The sequence below is a fragment of the Gallinula chloropus genome (assembly GCF_964237585.1).
Source record: "Gallinula chloropus genome assembly, chromosome: 28".
Taxonomy (NCBI): Eukaryota; Metazoa; Chordata; class Aves; order Gruiformes; family Rallidae; genus Gallinula; species Gallinula chloropus.
The window spans coordinates 3,837,465-3,852,100 of NC_140113.1; the positions used below are offsets into that span (position 1 = coordinate 3,837,465).

General features: G+C 64.9%; 1 protein-coding gene across 1 annotated transcript; it reads left to right on the forward strand.

Moving 5' to 3' along the window:
- The first annotated feature begins 3,059 nt into the window (after positions 1–3,059).
- Positions 3,060–13,393, forward strand: MEF2B (myocyte enhancer factor 2B). The gene is made up of 9 exons (XM_084276407.1): positions 3,060–3,245; positions 9,746–9,825; positions 10,025–10,228; positions 10,311–10,439; positions 10,522–10,684; positions 11,570–11,715; positions 12,256–12,367; positions 12,470–12,563; positions 12,843–13,393. The coding sequence occupies exons 2-9, from the start codon at positions 9,772–9,774 to the stop codon at positions 13,153–13,155; spliced, it is 1,215 nt and encodes a 404-aa protein (XP_084132533.1). The 5' UTR covers positions 3,060–3,245; positions 9,746–9,771; the 3' UTR covers positions 13,156–13,393.
- The last annotated feature ends 1,243 nt before the right edge of the window (positions 13,394–14,636 follow it).

The window sequence follows — 14,636 nt, forward strand, 5'->3', positions numbered from 1 at the left end:
GGGAGCATCCTCCCCGGGTCAGGAGCCAGCACCCAAAATGTTCTCAGTCCCACAAGGCTGAGAACGGACCCCTGAGGTGCTGCCCTGCTGTCAGCCGATGGCCCTCGGGGCCAGCACCAGTTTCCCATGTCTTATAAATATCCTGGGAAGCAAAAGTGCCTTTTCCCTTGGGATCCACCCTGCCAATGGTTCTCCCCTGGGAACTGGAGAGGATTTGAGGAGGGTTAAATTGGCAAAATTCACTCTACCGGTCACCTGTCACCTTGGGAGCAGTGGGGAAACTGAGGCAGGGTTTCCCCACTTAAACCCTCAGCCCCCCCAGAGGAGCAACTTACCCCTGCACACGAGAGAAGGGGACATCAGGGTCGGGCCTTTCCATGCGCGTCCCGGGCACCCTGCCAGAGCCGGGCCAGGGAACCGGGTGCGACGATGACTCCTCCAGCCTGGTGTCATCAGCGCCTGGGCCCGTGCCCAGGCCCGGCTGTGGGATCCGGATGGGATGACCTTTCCGTCTGGCGGGGAAGGGCTGCCCGCCGCGCTGCTGCCGGCCTTCCCGTCCCGCGTGGGTGGTTCCCGCTGGCACCCTCTGCCCCAGCCGGAGCTGCGCGGGACATGGGCTATTTTGAAAGCTGGTGTGTTGGGCTTGGCAGGCAGCACGGGTCTGGCTCCTGGCTTGTTTCCAGCCCCCTTCGCATTTTTGGCTTGGGGGGGGGAATGTCTGTCCCCGGGGCCCTTGTCACAGCTGCTTGTCCCGAAGTCCCCCAAACTTGGGGTGATGGTGTCTGTGCCCCTTCGGTGTGGCCAGGAGGGTGACAGGGGTCGGGCATCCGCTATGGGCTGTAACTCGGGGTGCAGAGCTCTGTGGGGCTCAGCCGGGGGCACCAAGCAGCTCCGGCTCCCCCAGACCCCAGAATTCTGAGGCAAGAAGGACCTCAAGAGGGAGCTCAAAGCTTTTCAAGCTGCTGACCTGGAGCTTACAGGGAGCAGCCAGGCAGACCCCCCAGCTTGGGCACCCCCTGACCCAAGGGGTGCAGTCAGTCCCCTACCCAAAGAGGGGGTTCTGATGCCATGGTTGGAAGTGGCTCTTGGCCAGGCTGGGCCCCTGGGCAGCCCGAGGCAAAGGCAGGGGGATGGGGTAGTGGGGTCCCACACCCTGGCAGGCAAAGGACCACCCTGCGTGTCCCCAGACCCCAGCCCAGGGCAGGATGGGGCATCTGAACACACCATCCATGGCTGCTGGGACGCTGCTCTGACGCTGCTCTGACGATGCTCTTGCACTTTTGCTCTCCCTCCTCTTCAGGATCAATTAAGATTATGAGCCAGGCTAATTAACAGTCTGCTAATTGCTCTCTGAAGCCCTCCATAAATCATAAGCCTTAGAAGAAGCAGATCTAAGAAAGATGTCATGTTCCTTCTGCCAGCACAGCCAGCACCCAACACCTTATCTGGAGTCCTTATCCAGCTCCTCTTCCCAATACCCCTGGGGCTGGGGCCAGGATCGGACCCCCAGCACGGCCGGGGTGGAATGATGTGTCCCTGCCACGGGGCTGGCGTGGGAGCTGGTTTCCAGCGAGCCCTTGGTAACCCCCTCCCCACCTGCTGCCTGCGCAGCTCCGCTCATGTCTAGGGACCTTGGGAATTGCATCAGTTCCCCCTCGCTGCTGTAAACACGGGTGCTGCCCACAGGAGCCCCACACTGAGCAGCTCCTGGACAGACAGAGGCAGCGGGACCCCCTGCACGGCCACCCCCCGGCACACGGCACCTGCCCGGGGGATGCCTGGCAGACTCTGGGCTCGGGGGAGCTGGGGCAGGGTGCAGTGGGCTTGGTCACCCCTGTGGCTGCACCGTGGCTTTACCCTCACCGAGGCAGAGGTCACACAAGGACAGGAGGTGGGTGTGAATTGGGCAGTGCCTTCTCCAGGGCTGATTTTGGGGCCAGGTTTGGACTGGGACACAGAGCCAGGGCACATCAGCATCCCTCCAGCTTGGCTTCTGCTCCCTCTCCTGCAGAAAAAGCATCTTCTGAGCTCAGCTCCTCTGCACCCTCCGACTGAAACACCGACTCCCAGCTCCACTGTGCTATTCCCCTCCATCAGACCCAACCTGTCTGTGGGTCTGTGCCAGAGCAGCATCTGTCCCTTCGCCCTGCAAAGCCCATCCTCAGGGGTTCCAAACCACAGGCTGCCCAAACACCTGCACCCTCCAGTCCCCGCCCAAGATGCCCTGATGCAGAGCAGGTTTCTGCCACCTTCCCAGCGCTGGGAGTGTGGATGGAGCCAGGAAATCACAGCGCTGGATTGTCCCGGGTGTCCCTGTCCCCCCCTCCTTCTTCCTGTGCCGGGTGGGGGGACACAGCGGTGTTGGGGTCTGCACCAGGCAGCGTGCGAGCTGCCTGCGGAGGTTCCGCTTGGTGTCCCCAGCACTTCCTCACCGGGTTATGTCACCGCGGTTCGGTGGCAGCACCCACGCAGGGCTGCTCGCTGCAGGGGGACCTTGCTCGCGGCTCGGGGGCAGGCAGGGGGGCAGCAGCCCCCCCAGCACATTGGGTGTTTCCTTTCGGACCTGCCGTGGGGGCTGAGCCCACAAGGGGTTTTTTTTAGGCTGTGGTTTCGCCGAGTCCTCGGTGACCATGAGCTCGGGGGGACCGTCCCCCTAAACCCTGTGGCTGAGGGGACCACTGGGGGTTTGTCCCGAAACCAAGGTGGGGATCTGGCACTGGCCAAAACCAGCACCTGGCCCTGAACCTGCGCCCAGGACCCCTCTCAGCCCGGGCACAGCATCCCCGGGACGCCCCAAACTTCACCTCCATCCGCATCCAACCGCGTCCTCCCCGCCGGAACCCCCTCCCAGCCCCCCAAGCCCCCCAACCTCGCCCTCCCAGTCTCCCCAGTTCCCACCCCTCCCAGCCCCTTCACCTCCGTCCCGCCCCTCTTCCCGGCAGAGGCGAGGCTATGCAAACTAGCCCAGAGCACCCGCCAATGACGAGCGAGCCCGGCAGCGCTATGCAAATCTCCCTGTCGATGGGGCGGGGCTATGCAAATGTGGCCGGCGCGGCTCGGGCAGGCGGCGGGCAGCGCGCTGCTCCGGGGACACGCACCGGGACCGGCACCGGACCGGCACCGGCACCGGCAGCGGCACCGGACGGCGGCCGGGCCGCATCGGGGCCGGGCCGGCTCCGCTGCAGCACCGGGCACCCGCGGCTGAGCCGGCGGGACGTTGCCGAGGAGGAACAGCCGGTGTCCAGGTGCGTGTCCCGGGCGGGGAGGGGGGTCCCAGGCGCACCGACCGAGACGCGGCTCCTCTCCGGGCGGCACCGGCACCGGGTAGAGGGGGCAGCGGCATCCGCACAGCCCGCAGTCCCGGCCGGCTGCCCCGACGGGGGTACCCTCCGCGGTGGGCAGCCCCACGTATCCAGCCGGCCGCCCCGTCGGGGCGCACGGGCTGGGGGAGCGGTGCCGGCCCGGGGAGGGGCCGGTGTGGCCGCTCCGGCGCCCCGCGGGCTGCCCTGGGCACGGCGGAGCCCCGTCCCCCGCCCCGCCGTCTAGGGATGGCGGGCTATAAAAAGCCTGTGGTTTGTGCCGCGCTCGGGCGGTTATTTTTACTCGTGTCTGCGCAGGGAGGAACGCCCGGGTTTAGCCCAGAAGTGCAGCCTGGATGGCAGCCGCCCTGCCCCGGCCCCGCTGGCCGCCCCCCACCCCCACCCCCGGGCCCACCGAGGCCTCGGGCGCTGGGGCTGAGCTCACTGCACGGAGGGGAAACTGAGGCGCGGCACTGCGGGGCTGTTGGCTCGACCTGGAGTAAGTTGTGACGCAGCACCGGGACACGGCGCTGCAGGGCCGGGGCCTGATGTCAGCGTAGCTTTGCTGAGGTGTTGGACCGGTCAGTTTGTAGCACGTGCTGCACCACAGCCCGGTTCCCTTCTGCTCCCGGGTGGGGATGTGACCTGGCTGTGGCTCTGGCCAGCGTGTGGCATGTCCAGCACGTCCCAGCACACGTCAGCCTCTCTCCATCACCCATCCCCATGGTGGATCCTCTGCCGGATCCTCCTGCCCGCTGCAGCCCCGTCCCAGGGGCTTCACTCTTTTAATGAGAGAAAGTTTCCCAGAGCTGCGGGCCCTGGGGACGGGGCTTCACAGGTAATGAATTAACTGCCAGCTGGCGGGTGAGCGGGAGGACAGGGACCTGGCCCGGGGCGGTGACGGGCTGTGCCCCCTCGGCCCCTGCACATCCCTTGGGGCATCGCCTACCGGTTGGGAAGGGAGCGTGGGCGACCTGGCCAGGGAGCCAAATCCTGGCCCTTTCCCACAACACTGGCTGCCAGCTGGACACGTCACGCGTGGGTGATGTGTTGGGGAGACCTGTGTGGTTCGGGGGGGGGGGTGGGGGGAATGGATTTGGGATGCCTCTGAGTGTAGGACACTGGTGATGCCCCTGCGCTGGGAGCGGCCGGTGCCGCAGCAGGGAAGGAAAGTGAGTTTGGGAAAGTCTGTGCAGCACAAGGGGATGGGGATTCCTGCTGACATCTGGGAGAAGCATCACAGCAGTGAGGGAGTGAGAGTCTGGCACTGCCACGCTGCCACAGGGGTTGCCCAGAAGGATTGGGGGGGATTAGTGTGTTTTGGACCCTTGGGTTTCCCTCCTCTCCCTAAGAATTACAGCAGGATTGTCAGGAACAAGCCAGGTTTGTAAACCGTGCAGCCCTAACGCCACAGGGATGGGCTCTGGCCAGCTGTCAGCAACTTCTGGCTGCCCCCAGCAAACCCTCCAGCAGCAGACGGGCATCGTTTCCCCTTATCAATGCCAGCTGCAGCGTGGGGCAGCCCAGCCTGGACCAGCACCACGAGCCTTCCCTTGGCTGCTGCCAGCCAAAAAGGTGCTGTGGGGGACAGGGAGTCTGTCTGTCCATCTTCCCAAGGGCAAGATCTGCCACGTTTTTCAGGGACGTTTCAATCCTTCCTCCTTCCACACAGTCATTCTAGAACCGAAAAGCCTCCACCCATCGCTGCGCTTCGCCCGGTGGCACTCGGGCTGCAGCAGGGCCGGTGGGACTTTCGGTCTGTGTCACCCTGAGCAGGCAGGGACCGGGGCTGGATGCTCCCCCCTCATCCTCTGAGCCCAGCCAGAGCCTGGATTTGGTGCTGGGGGGGGTGCAGGGTGATGCCACGGCCAGGCCTGTGCTGCAGTGGGGGTAGCAAGATGAATTGGGATTACCCCTGGGGATTTTGCTGGGTGCTGGGGTGATGCTTGTGAGATGGGGGAGGGTGGTTAGGGGAGACAAACCCCCCCATCCTTGTCCTCAGCACCCAGAGATGCCCTCAGTGCCCCAAGCGCCTGCAGCATCCTGTCCCCACCAGGTCTCTCCTTTCCCCTGCTTCCCAGCAGGCTCCTCCTGCCTTCCCCGCTCCCCTTCCCGCGCTGACGGCCCCGCTCTGGTTTATACTGGTCAGTTGTTTAAACAACCTATAAAAAGCAGAAGGGCCTGTCAGCCCAGGGCACAGACTCTGCTCAACTTTGACTTTTCCCTTCACCAGGCTGGGGATGCTGCTCACACCACCAGGCCCCAGTGCTGCCTTTCCCTGGGGACCGGTGGGAGCTGGAGCGAGCACCAGTCAGGGATGGATGCAGCCCATGGTGGTCCCAGCACTGTCCCCATCCATGATGGGGGGGTCCTTAAAGCCCTAAAGCCCCATTTCAAGCCTGCTGCCCTCCTGCCCCTGGCAAGGCAGCGTCTGGCCCATGTCCCCAACTTCCCCTCCCCAGGATTTCACTGCTCCTGGCTCAGATTTCCACCCCCCCACAGCCGAACTCGCTGCTTCTCCCAGTAAAAGATGGGCTGGAGACTCTTTCACCCACTTCAATCATTGTTTTTCTCCAACAAAACACTTTCTGGAAGCTGCTGAGTGCCGGCAGTGGGGACTTGGCCGCTCTCCCCCATCATTCCCTCCCAGTCAGACTTGCAGCAAAGTCCCCATATTTTGGTGAAAATGGCCTTTTTCTATGTTTTCTGCATTGATGCTGCTTTGCCCCATGGGGAAGGGATAAGATGCAGAGGAGCTTGGGGACCCTGACCTGGCGTTATTAGGGGAGTCCTCAGATCCCAGAGCAGCTTCCACTGCTCCAAGTGCTTCCCTAATACCTTCCCTGCTTTGACTTTAGTATTAACTCGGTGTATTTAACATTTCTGGGGTCACTGAGGGATGGAGGAGGATGCGAAGGTGTCAAAGGCAGTGCTGGGACCCCCCTCAGTACCCCGCCCAGCATCCCATACCGTGCCGGGGCTGCGGCACACAGAAAAACATGTCACTCCCCAGGGGCTCACGTTGTCTCTGTGCACTAATTAGGAGCTGGGATAGGAAGTTTATGCACTCTGGCGTGATGCAAATGACCCTTAAAGATGCACAGGATCCGGGGAGTTAATTATAAACCTGGTTGCAGCCCAGGGGTCGGGGTGACACCTCGCTGCGGGTGCTGGCAAGGGGACGGTGGGGATGAGGGACCGTGGCTGGGTATGGAAGCGAGCCCGGTGCGTGCGAGCGAGCAGAGAGCCCGGGCTAAAGATAAGCAGGCGTAGGAGGGGAGAGAGGCCGGCGAGCTGCCAGGCAGCATGGGAGCCGCTGCCCGGCGCAGGCAGGGGAAGGCGGCTCCTCTCCGGGAGGCTTTGAGGGCTCGAGGGCTTTGTTTGCCCTGGGTTTCGTTGGCTTCATCCCTAGTGATGATGCTGAAGGGTGCTTCATCCCTGAGGCTGGGCCAGGTTGTGAGGCCCCCATCATGGCAGCGCTCGCAAGGAGCCATTTGCATGAGGTGGGACCCAGTGCAGAGTAACAGGATGAGATGCTGCGGGTCTCTGCAGGGCTGGCACCCCAGCCCTGCTCCCTCCTCAGCCGTGAGCCCTTGCGGGATGCTGGCTCCTTTTGGGAGCCAGGCTGCTCCCTTGGTGCTGTGCCTGGCCATGGGGACCAGGCTGGAGGGTGTGGGAAGGGGATGGCAATGCCAGGCAGAGCTGCCCCGTAGTGCCCGTCACCGCTGGCTGTGATAATCACCCGCAGCCAGAAGGCTGCTCATCGCCTCATCGCCCAGCTCAGCAATTAAAATCCAGGGTGAACGTCCCCCCTCCCCTCCCAGCCCTTAATATCTGCTGGGGGGGAGCGGGATGGGGGTGCCCTGCTGCACTGCAGTGGCCCAGGCCCCACCAAGGCAGCAAGCCATCCGCATCGGCTCGTGCCCCACTCCTGGGGAGCATCCCTCCCCTGCCCCTCAGCCACCTCGAATCCCGCACCCATCCTGCCCGACCCCGGTATGGGGCGCGGTGCCGGTGGCGGCGGTGGCCTGGCCGGGGCTGCGCCGGTCCCCGTGTGCCCCAGGAGGAGCGGAGCTGTAATGAGCTGCGTGGGGAGGTGGCTGATGAAACCACCCCGCGTGTTGCACGAGGCCTCCCTTGGCTTCCCCGGCGCGGGGGGAACCAGCCACCCCGTGCCCAGCCCTGCCCGCGGTGAGCGCGCCGTGGGTCCGGCTGAGGGGGTCCCCAGCTCTCCCAGCCCAACGGCGCTGCGGCTGCCACTTCCTCTCACCTCCCACCCCCACCTGCTATTCTGGGCTCAGGGCCCTGCAGCGTCATCCCACGGGTGCTGGTACCCCCCTGAGACATCCACAACATCACTCTGTGGGTGCCGCTACACCCCAGGACCCCCACAGCATTGTCCCATTGGTCCTGGTAACCTCCTAGGACCCCCACATCATCATCCTGTGGGTGCTGGTACCCCCCAGGGCCCCAGCAGCATCACCTCATGGGTGCTGGCACCCAGTGGCCCCAGTCTCAGAGCACCCTGCCCAGACAGATGGACAGATGCAGCTCCTCTGGAGCTCAGAGCTGTGCTGGTACCTGAGGGGGCTGCTGTGCCCTGTCCCCTGCCACAGAGCAGGGGACATGGAGAGGCACTGGGGCCAGCTGGGACCAGGTAGGGGCTCACAGGCTCACCCCTGGTCCAGGGACCATCTCCCTAGAAACTGGGGTGCTGCAGCACTAGGGGTGGCAACCCCAATAGTGGGGGGGGGCCTCAGCAGTGGTTCATGGTCTTGCTGCAGACAGGAGGACACATTCTTCTGTCCCCAGCACCCTGGAGCCTTTAAACCCCCTCAAGGGTGAGGCTGTGCTGGGGCAGGGGGGACCCTCAGCATCCCCTGACCCAAACAGGCCAAACCCAGCTGCGAGCTGGAGCTCCCCCAAGAACTGCTCCTCTTTCTGCACCCCAAATTAAAGACCATGAGATAGGGGTGGGCAGGCAAGAGCTGACCCCTCCGGGCAGCCCCTGCTCTATACCAGGCCCAGCGCTGTGCCGCAGGGGTCCTGGTCCTGCATGGGCAGCGGCGATGGGCAGCAACCCTCGGCCTTTTCACAGGGGAATCGTGGGGGAAGGGGGGTGTCAGGGTGGTCTCAGCACCCCCACCCCGTACCTTGGTGTGGTGCGTGGGCCCCGGGACACAGGGTGGCAGCGGGGCCGTGGGAACGGCAGCGCAATTTCCTTCCATAAATTAAAATTAGTTTTGATCAGCTAAATATAGCAACTGAGCAAGATGGTAAATGGCAACGTGCTTGAGAGGGGGAAGCGGGACGAGCTGGGGCGTCGGGGGAGCCCACGGCTGGATGGTCCCCAACACGCACCCCTGGGGTGCATCCCTGGGATGGGGGGGGGATGCTGGCTGGGATTGGGGGGGTGATGGGTGCCTGCTGTCCCCAGGGAGGCATGGCACAGAGCTCCCTGCCTCAACGGCTTCCCAGCTTGGCTCTTACCCCATAGCTTGGGGCCTGCAGGGCTCAGACTGGGCCAGGTCTGCACCCAAACTGGGGTGGAGAGACTGGGTGCAAGGGTGCCATTAGGAGTGTCCCACTGGCACCCATGACCCTGCACCAATAGCACCCCAGAGGGGTTTTAGGGTGAGCGGTACCAGGGGACAGCAATGGGAGCAGGAATGGGGTCTCTGGGGTGGCTGGGGGATGTCCAGGGGGTGTCACAGCCCTGGGCTGGGCTGCAGTGGGTACCAGCACCCTGCAAGCGGGGTATGACACAGGGTCCCTTGACCCCTCGTCCTCCCCATCACTGGCTCACGTGGCCCGAAGAGGTGGGTGGTTTCGCTTTGCTGTCTCCTCATACAGCCACTTCCTGGCCCGCGGATGGCGGGGGTCAAATTTAGTCTGTTCGTGTTAGAGGAAAAAAAGACATTAAAAATAAAATACCCCTGAACCTAAAAACAGCCCCTTTGTCCCACGGACCCTCCCCACAGCCCAGCCCCACTTATAACCGCCTGCCCGCCCGCCGGAGCAGCATCCGTGCCGGGGGCAGGGTCGGAGCAGCCCCGCGGCCTCAGCGGGCGCCTGGGGATGTGAAGGCTGCTCCAGTTCTCTGGGCAAGGCCTTGGCATCCCAGCTCAGGTCCCCCTGGCTGGTGTGGGGTGAGGGTGATGGAGCTGGACAGAGCTGAGGGGATTTTCCCCTCTCCTCCCCCAGCAGAAATTCCCAATTTTTATTTCTTTTTTTTAAAAAAAAAATCAGTTTTCCACTGTCTTTGCTGAAAAAAAAACCCCAAAACCCAAACCCCTGCTGAAACTTCCTCTGAAAAATTATTCTCTTTCAGCAAAACTTATTTTTGGTGTCCGGAGGGGTGAGGAGGCGTCTGCGGTGCCGGGGCGGATGCTCGCTTGGGCCAGCCCCAGGCTGCAGGGGCTCAGGGGCTTCTCACTCTCTTCCAGCTCCTCCTCGAGTGTAGGAGGCAAAAATGGGCCGGAAAAAAATCCAGATCAGTCGAATTCTGGATCAGCGGAACCGCCAGGTAGGACCCGCTCGGGGACGACACGGGGATGAGGAGCCATGGGGCCGTGGAGGGAGGCAAAGCCGCTCTGCTCCCGCCATCCCCATGGGTGTTGGGTGATGGAGTGGGGATGAAAGGGTTTGGGGATCCAGGAGGAGGATTTGGGGCCGTGTTGGGGGGGTGTTAGGTGAGGCAGCCCATCCCCTTCCCTGCTCCACAGGTGACCTTCACCAAGCGGAAGTTCGGCCTGATGAAGAAGGCGTACGAGCTGAGCGTCCTGTGCGACTGCGAGATCGCCCTCATCATCTTCAACAGCACCAACCGCCTCTTCCAGTACGCCAGCACCGACATGGACAAGGTGCTGCTCAAGTACACCGAGTACAGCGAGCCCCACGAGAGCCGCACCAACTCCGACATCCTGGAGGTAGCGCCGGGGGTGCCTGTCCGATGGGGAGCGGGGAGCTGGGATGGGTGCGGGACCCCGCTCACCGCCCCGCTCCCCGCAGACGCTGAAGCGCAAGGGGCTGGGGCTGGAGAGCCACGAGCTGGAGCTGGATGAGGGGCCGGATCCTGGGGAGAAGGCACGGAGGCTGAGCGAGGGCATGGACCTGTCGGTGGCACGACCCCGGTTCTACGTGAGTCGCCGCCGTCCCGCAACACGGGGGGCTGAGGGTCCTCGAGCATCCCCTCTTCCTCACCTTCCTCTTCACCCCACAGAGCCCGGGGCCACTGCCTGAGGCTACCTACAGCAGCTCCCCACCGGCTGCCGATGGATCCCTGGGCAGCACCAGCGGCTCCCCACAGGGTCAGGGTCGCCCACCCACCTTCAAGCCAGCAGTGCCGAAGGCTCCGGGACGCTCGCCGGGACCTCTGCCCCCAGGTAGGTTCAAAGCCATCGCCCGGGGATGCTGAGGGGAGGACGGTCCCATGATGGGCACCCAGGTCCTCGCTGGCCCTGCAGGGATTTTCCCAGCTGGGCGCCACATGCAAAGCTCCGCGCTCAGCATCTCCTGGGGATTTACCAGGAGCGGGGCCGGGGTGGGTGCGTGGGCAGGAGCGCTGCCACAGCTGTAGAGAATCCGTCCCCTCCATACAGCTGTTTCCTGTGGCACCTGGCAAACCGCTGGCCCCAGTACCCTGGGCACCCCTTGATCCCTCTGGTGTGGCAAAGCGTGGAGCTGGGCACGAGGGGCTACATCCTGCGCCCAGGGTGGTGATGGGGACAGGGGTGCTGGCAGGGCCACACAGCAGCAAAGTGGATGGAAACAAATGGAGCTGGGTCTGGACCTGGTGGCAAGCCCCTGGGGTGGGTGGGAGGTGGCACAGGGGTGGCAGGGTGATATTCCCAGTGCAGGATGCAGCCGAGCAGCATCCCCATCTCCTGGGATGGGGACAGTGTGATGGCTCCGGGCTCGCTGGATGTCCCCACGGGAGGTGCCGGCTGCTCCGTGGGGAGCTGGGGTGAGGGTGCTCCCCACGGCGGGGTCCAGCTGGGGAGCTCTGCAGCCCGCAGGCCCCGGGCTGGATCCGGCCGCCGCCTTCGCGCCGCGTTTCCGCTCGCAGCGTGCGGCTGCCGCAGCCCAGGTGCGCCCGCGGCCCCGCGCAGGAAGTGGGTTTGCTGGAGCGTGGCACCGCGCACGCACGTACGGCCTGTGGGCACGAGGGCACCGGGGCCACCAGCCACGGCTGTGGGGAACCCCTGGGGACAGGGACCCTGCACCTCTCGGGGCCACCCCTGCATCCCCCCGTCCGGCTGTCCATCCAGGTATCGGCTACCCGCTCTTCCCCGCCGGCAGCTTGAACCGAGCCCTGGCCACCAAGACCCCCCCTCCGCTGTACCTGGGGGCAGAGGGCCGGCGTGGAGAAGCCCACGGCAGCTTGGCGAGCGGCCGGAGCGGTGGCAGCTCGGTGGTGAGTGCCGTGGGGGACCTGGCTCCTTGGCATCGCTGCTGGGGCTGGCATGTGGGTGCTACTGGGGGAGGCGGGCAGCCCCATCGCTGGGACACATCCCCTGTTGGCAAGGCAAAGCCCCCCCCCCCCCAAGTCTGTATCCCCCCTAGGGAGGGTTGGCTGTGGGTCCCCAGGGTGGCTCTGATGCCCATGGAGGGGGTCAGGACCCCCCGGCCATGGGGTTCCCCCCCCCATGGGATGCTCTGACCCCGGCAGTGACACTGTTTGGAGGGGGCAGCAGGCGGTGAGGGGGATGTTCCTGGCTCCTTGCAGCCTGGCTCCTCCCAGCAAATCACCGTCCCCGGTCTCTCTGGGGCCACGTAAGCAGCCCCCTCCCCAAATTCAGTGAGGATCCCCAACCTGCTCCCACCTCCCTCAGTCCAACACCGGGGCTTTGCTGGGGAACACGGGAAGGGGCTGGGGAGGAGACACTGCATCAGGGACCCCCCCAGCGGGGTCTGCAGCACAAAGCCTGACAGGGGGCACCCCGATTTCCTGCAGCGGCCGCTGTACCCCACTCTGCAGACCCTGAGCCCCATGCTCACCCCGGGCAGCACCGGCGTCCCGAGCCACAGCCTCTCCGGCTTCCCCTTCCTCACCCCAGCACAAGCGGGTAAGTCCCGGCCCCTCGCCCCCAGGACCCCGTGGCTCCCCACCCCCCGGTTGCAGACCCCCCCCTCTCCAAGCTTCTGCTCACCCTTTTCCTCCTGCTCAGCAGAGTTTGGGGCTGGTGAGGCCCCAGCACCCCCCGGCTTCCTGCAGCCCGGCCCCCCGGCGTGGCAGCACCCACGGGACATGGCAGCACTGGGGTAAGGATGGGGCAGATGTGGGGTAGGGGGCGGGGGGTGGAGCCTGTTTGTGGGGTCCTGCTGCATCCCAGCCGTACACCAGGGTCCCGACAGCCATGCCAGGCATGTGGGTGGGTGGTTGCCCAGTGTCTGGCTGGGTCAGAGCTGATACATGGAGTGAGTTTGGGGGGGTCTCAAGTCCACTAAGGGTGGGGGGGAGCTCAGCCCCTCCCTGTCCCTTGCACCTCAGCGAGGGGTGCAGGGAGATGTGGCCTCACTCCTCCTCCCCCCTTACACCAGGGTCAGCAGCCGGATTGTCCCCAGCGAAGAGCCAGCCCCGGCCCCCGGCACCTCCCCCCAGCACCAAGCCATCAGCATCAAGTCGGAGCGGGTCTCCCCAGGACTGGGCTGCCCCTCGGGCACCCCCCACCCCGCCCTGGGCAGCCTGGCCTCCCTGAGTGAAACCTCCCGAGGCCCCGGAGACCTCCAGCCACGCGATGACTACGCCAAGGGGTACCCCTACCCCCTGGGACCCCCCCGGCCGCTGGCGGAGGAGCCGCGGGGCCCCATCCCCGCGCGGCGGGCACAGCCCATGGACGCTTGGCAGAGATAGCAAGGTCGACGGGGTGCGGGGGTTGGGGCTGAGCCTGGGGGAGCAGCCCCCCACTTCGCCCCCACCCCCAGACCCCCGGGAAGCCCCCCGTGCCCTTTGCAATGCTGCCGGAGGTGGGGTGGGGGGGTCAGCAGCTCTCCAGGGCTTCCTGCGGGGTCCTGGTCCCCCCAACCCAGGGCTGCAGCTCCCAGCAAACCCCCTCCCCGACCTAGTGCGCCCCACAAGCCACCGCCCCCCTACCCCCCCATCCCTGTGGCTCTGACCCCCAGCCCCCTGCGAGTCCGGGACCCCGGGAGCGAGGAGCGTTCCCCCGGTCCCTTCCCGGTGCCGGGCGCTACCCACGTCTGTCCGTCTGTCCCTGCGCCAGCGTGTCGGCAGCGAGCGGGAGTGCCTGAGAAGTGCCACGGGGGGGCAGCAGGACCGAAAGCACCAGCCGCGGGTCCAGCCCTGCACATCCCCGGCCCGATCCTGCATCCTGGAGCCGAGGAGGGGGGTGGGGGCTGCCAGGGTCCCGCGGCGGGATGGAGGGTTGGAGGGTTGGAGGGGGAGGCAGCCGAGGGCGGTGGGAGCTGCTCCCCCGGCCCAGGGGCTCTTTTCTATTTATTATCTTCTCACCAATAAAGAGCTGGGGGTGTTGGGGTGTCTGGTGTGAGCTTTTTGGGGTCAGGCAGCACTGCTCGGGGTGGCTAATGAGGTGGTGAGTCATTAATGTCCCCAAGGGGAGAAGATGCCCGTGTCCTGACCCCCCTCTGCTCAGCACGGTGGTCCCACGCATCCCCCTGGTTCAGAACCACCTCTCCGGGGTCACTGACCAGCAATGGGGGTGACAGCCAGGTCTTGCTGGGGTCCAGCCGTGCTGCCCCCACCCCTCAGCTCCCAGGAGACCCCAAAAAGCTGCTCAAAAGGCATCAGCTCTGCAGCTGGGTGCGGGGAGTGGGCATGAGAGTGGAAACCCCCTTCTGTGCCCTTAAGAGAGAGATGGGTGGGGGCAGGTGGGGGGTTATGGGAGGGTGGGACCGGCCCAGCTGAGTTGAGTCTCTTATAGCTCTGGGCTGGGGGGGGCTTTGCTGTTCTTTTGGGGCCTGTGCTGGGAGGTGAGTGAGGAGGGGGATACCAGGCTTTGGTGGGGTCCATTACCCTCTCTTTTTGCAGGGTGGTGGGCTTCCCCAGCACCACCTGAGCACATGCAGGGCTGGGTTCAGGTGGGGATGAGGGGATTCTCTGCACCAGGTGGTCACCAGCACCAAACCCAGCCCCTTCCCTCTCGGAAGGGGGGATTACTGGTGTCCGAGCCCCGAGATTAAAACATGGGCGGGAGATTAATCCTGGGGAGAGTTTGCCCCGTTTAATAGAGCCCAGCCAGCGACACAAATACCAGCTGGGATTAGGGACTGTACGGAGCCCCAGCAGCCCCGAGCTGGATCTGCCCAGCTCCCCCCCCCCCAGCTGGTGGGTCCCCTCCTGGGCCACCCTCGGGGCTG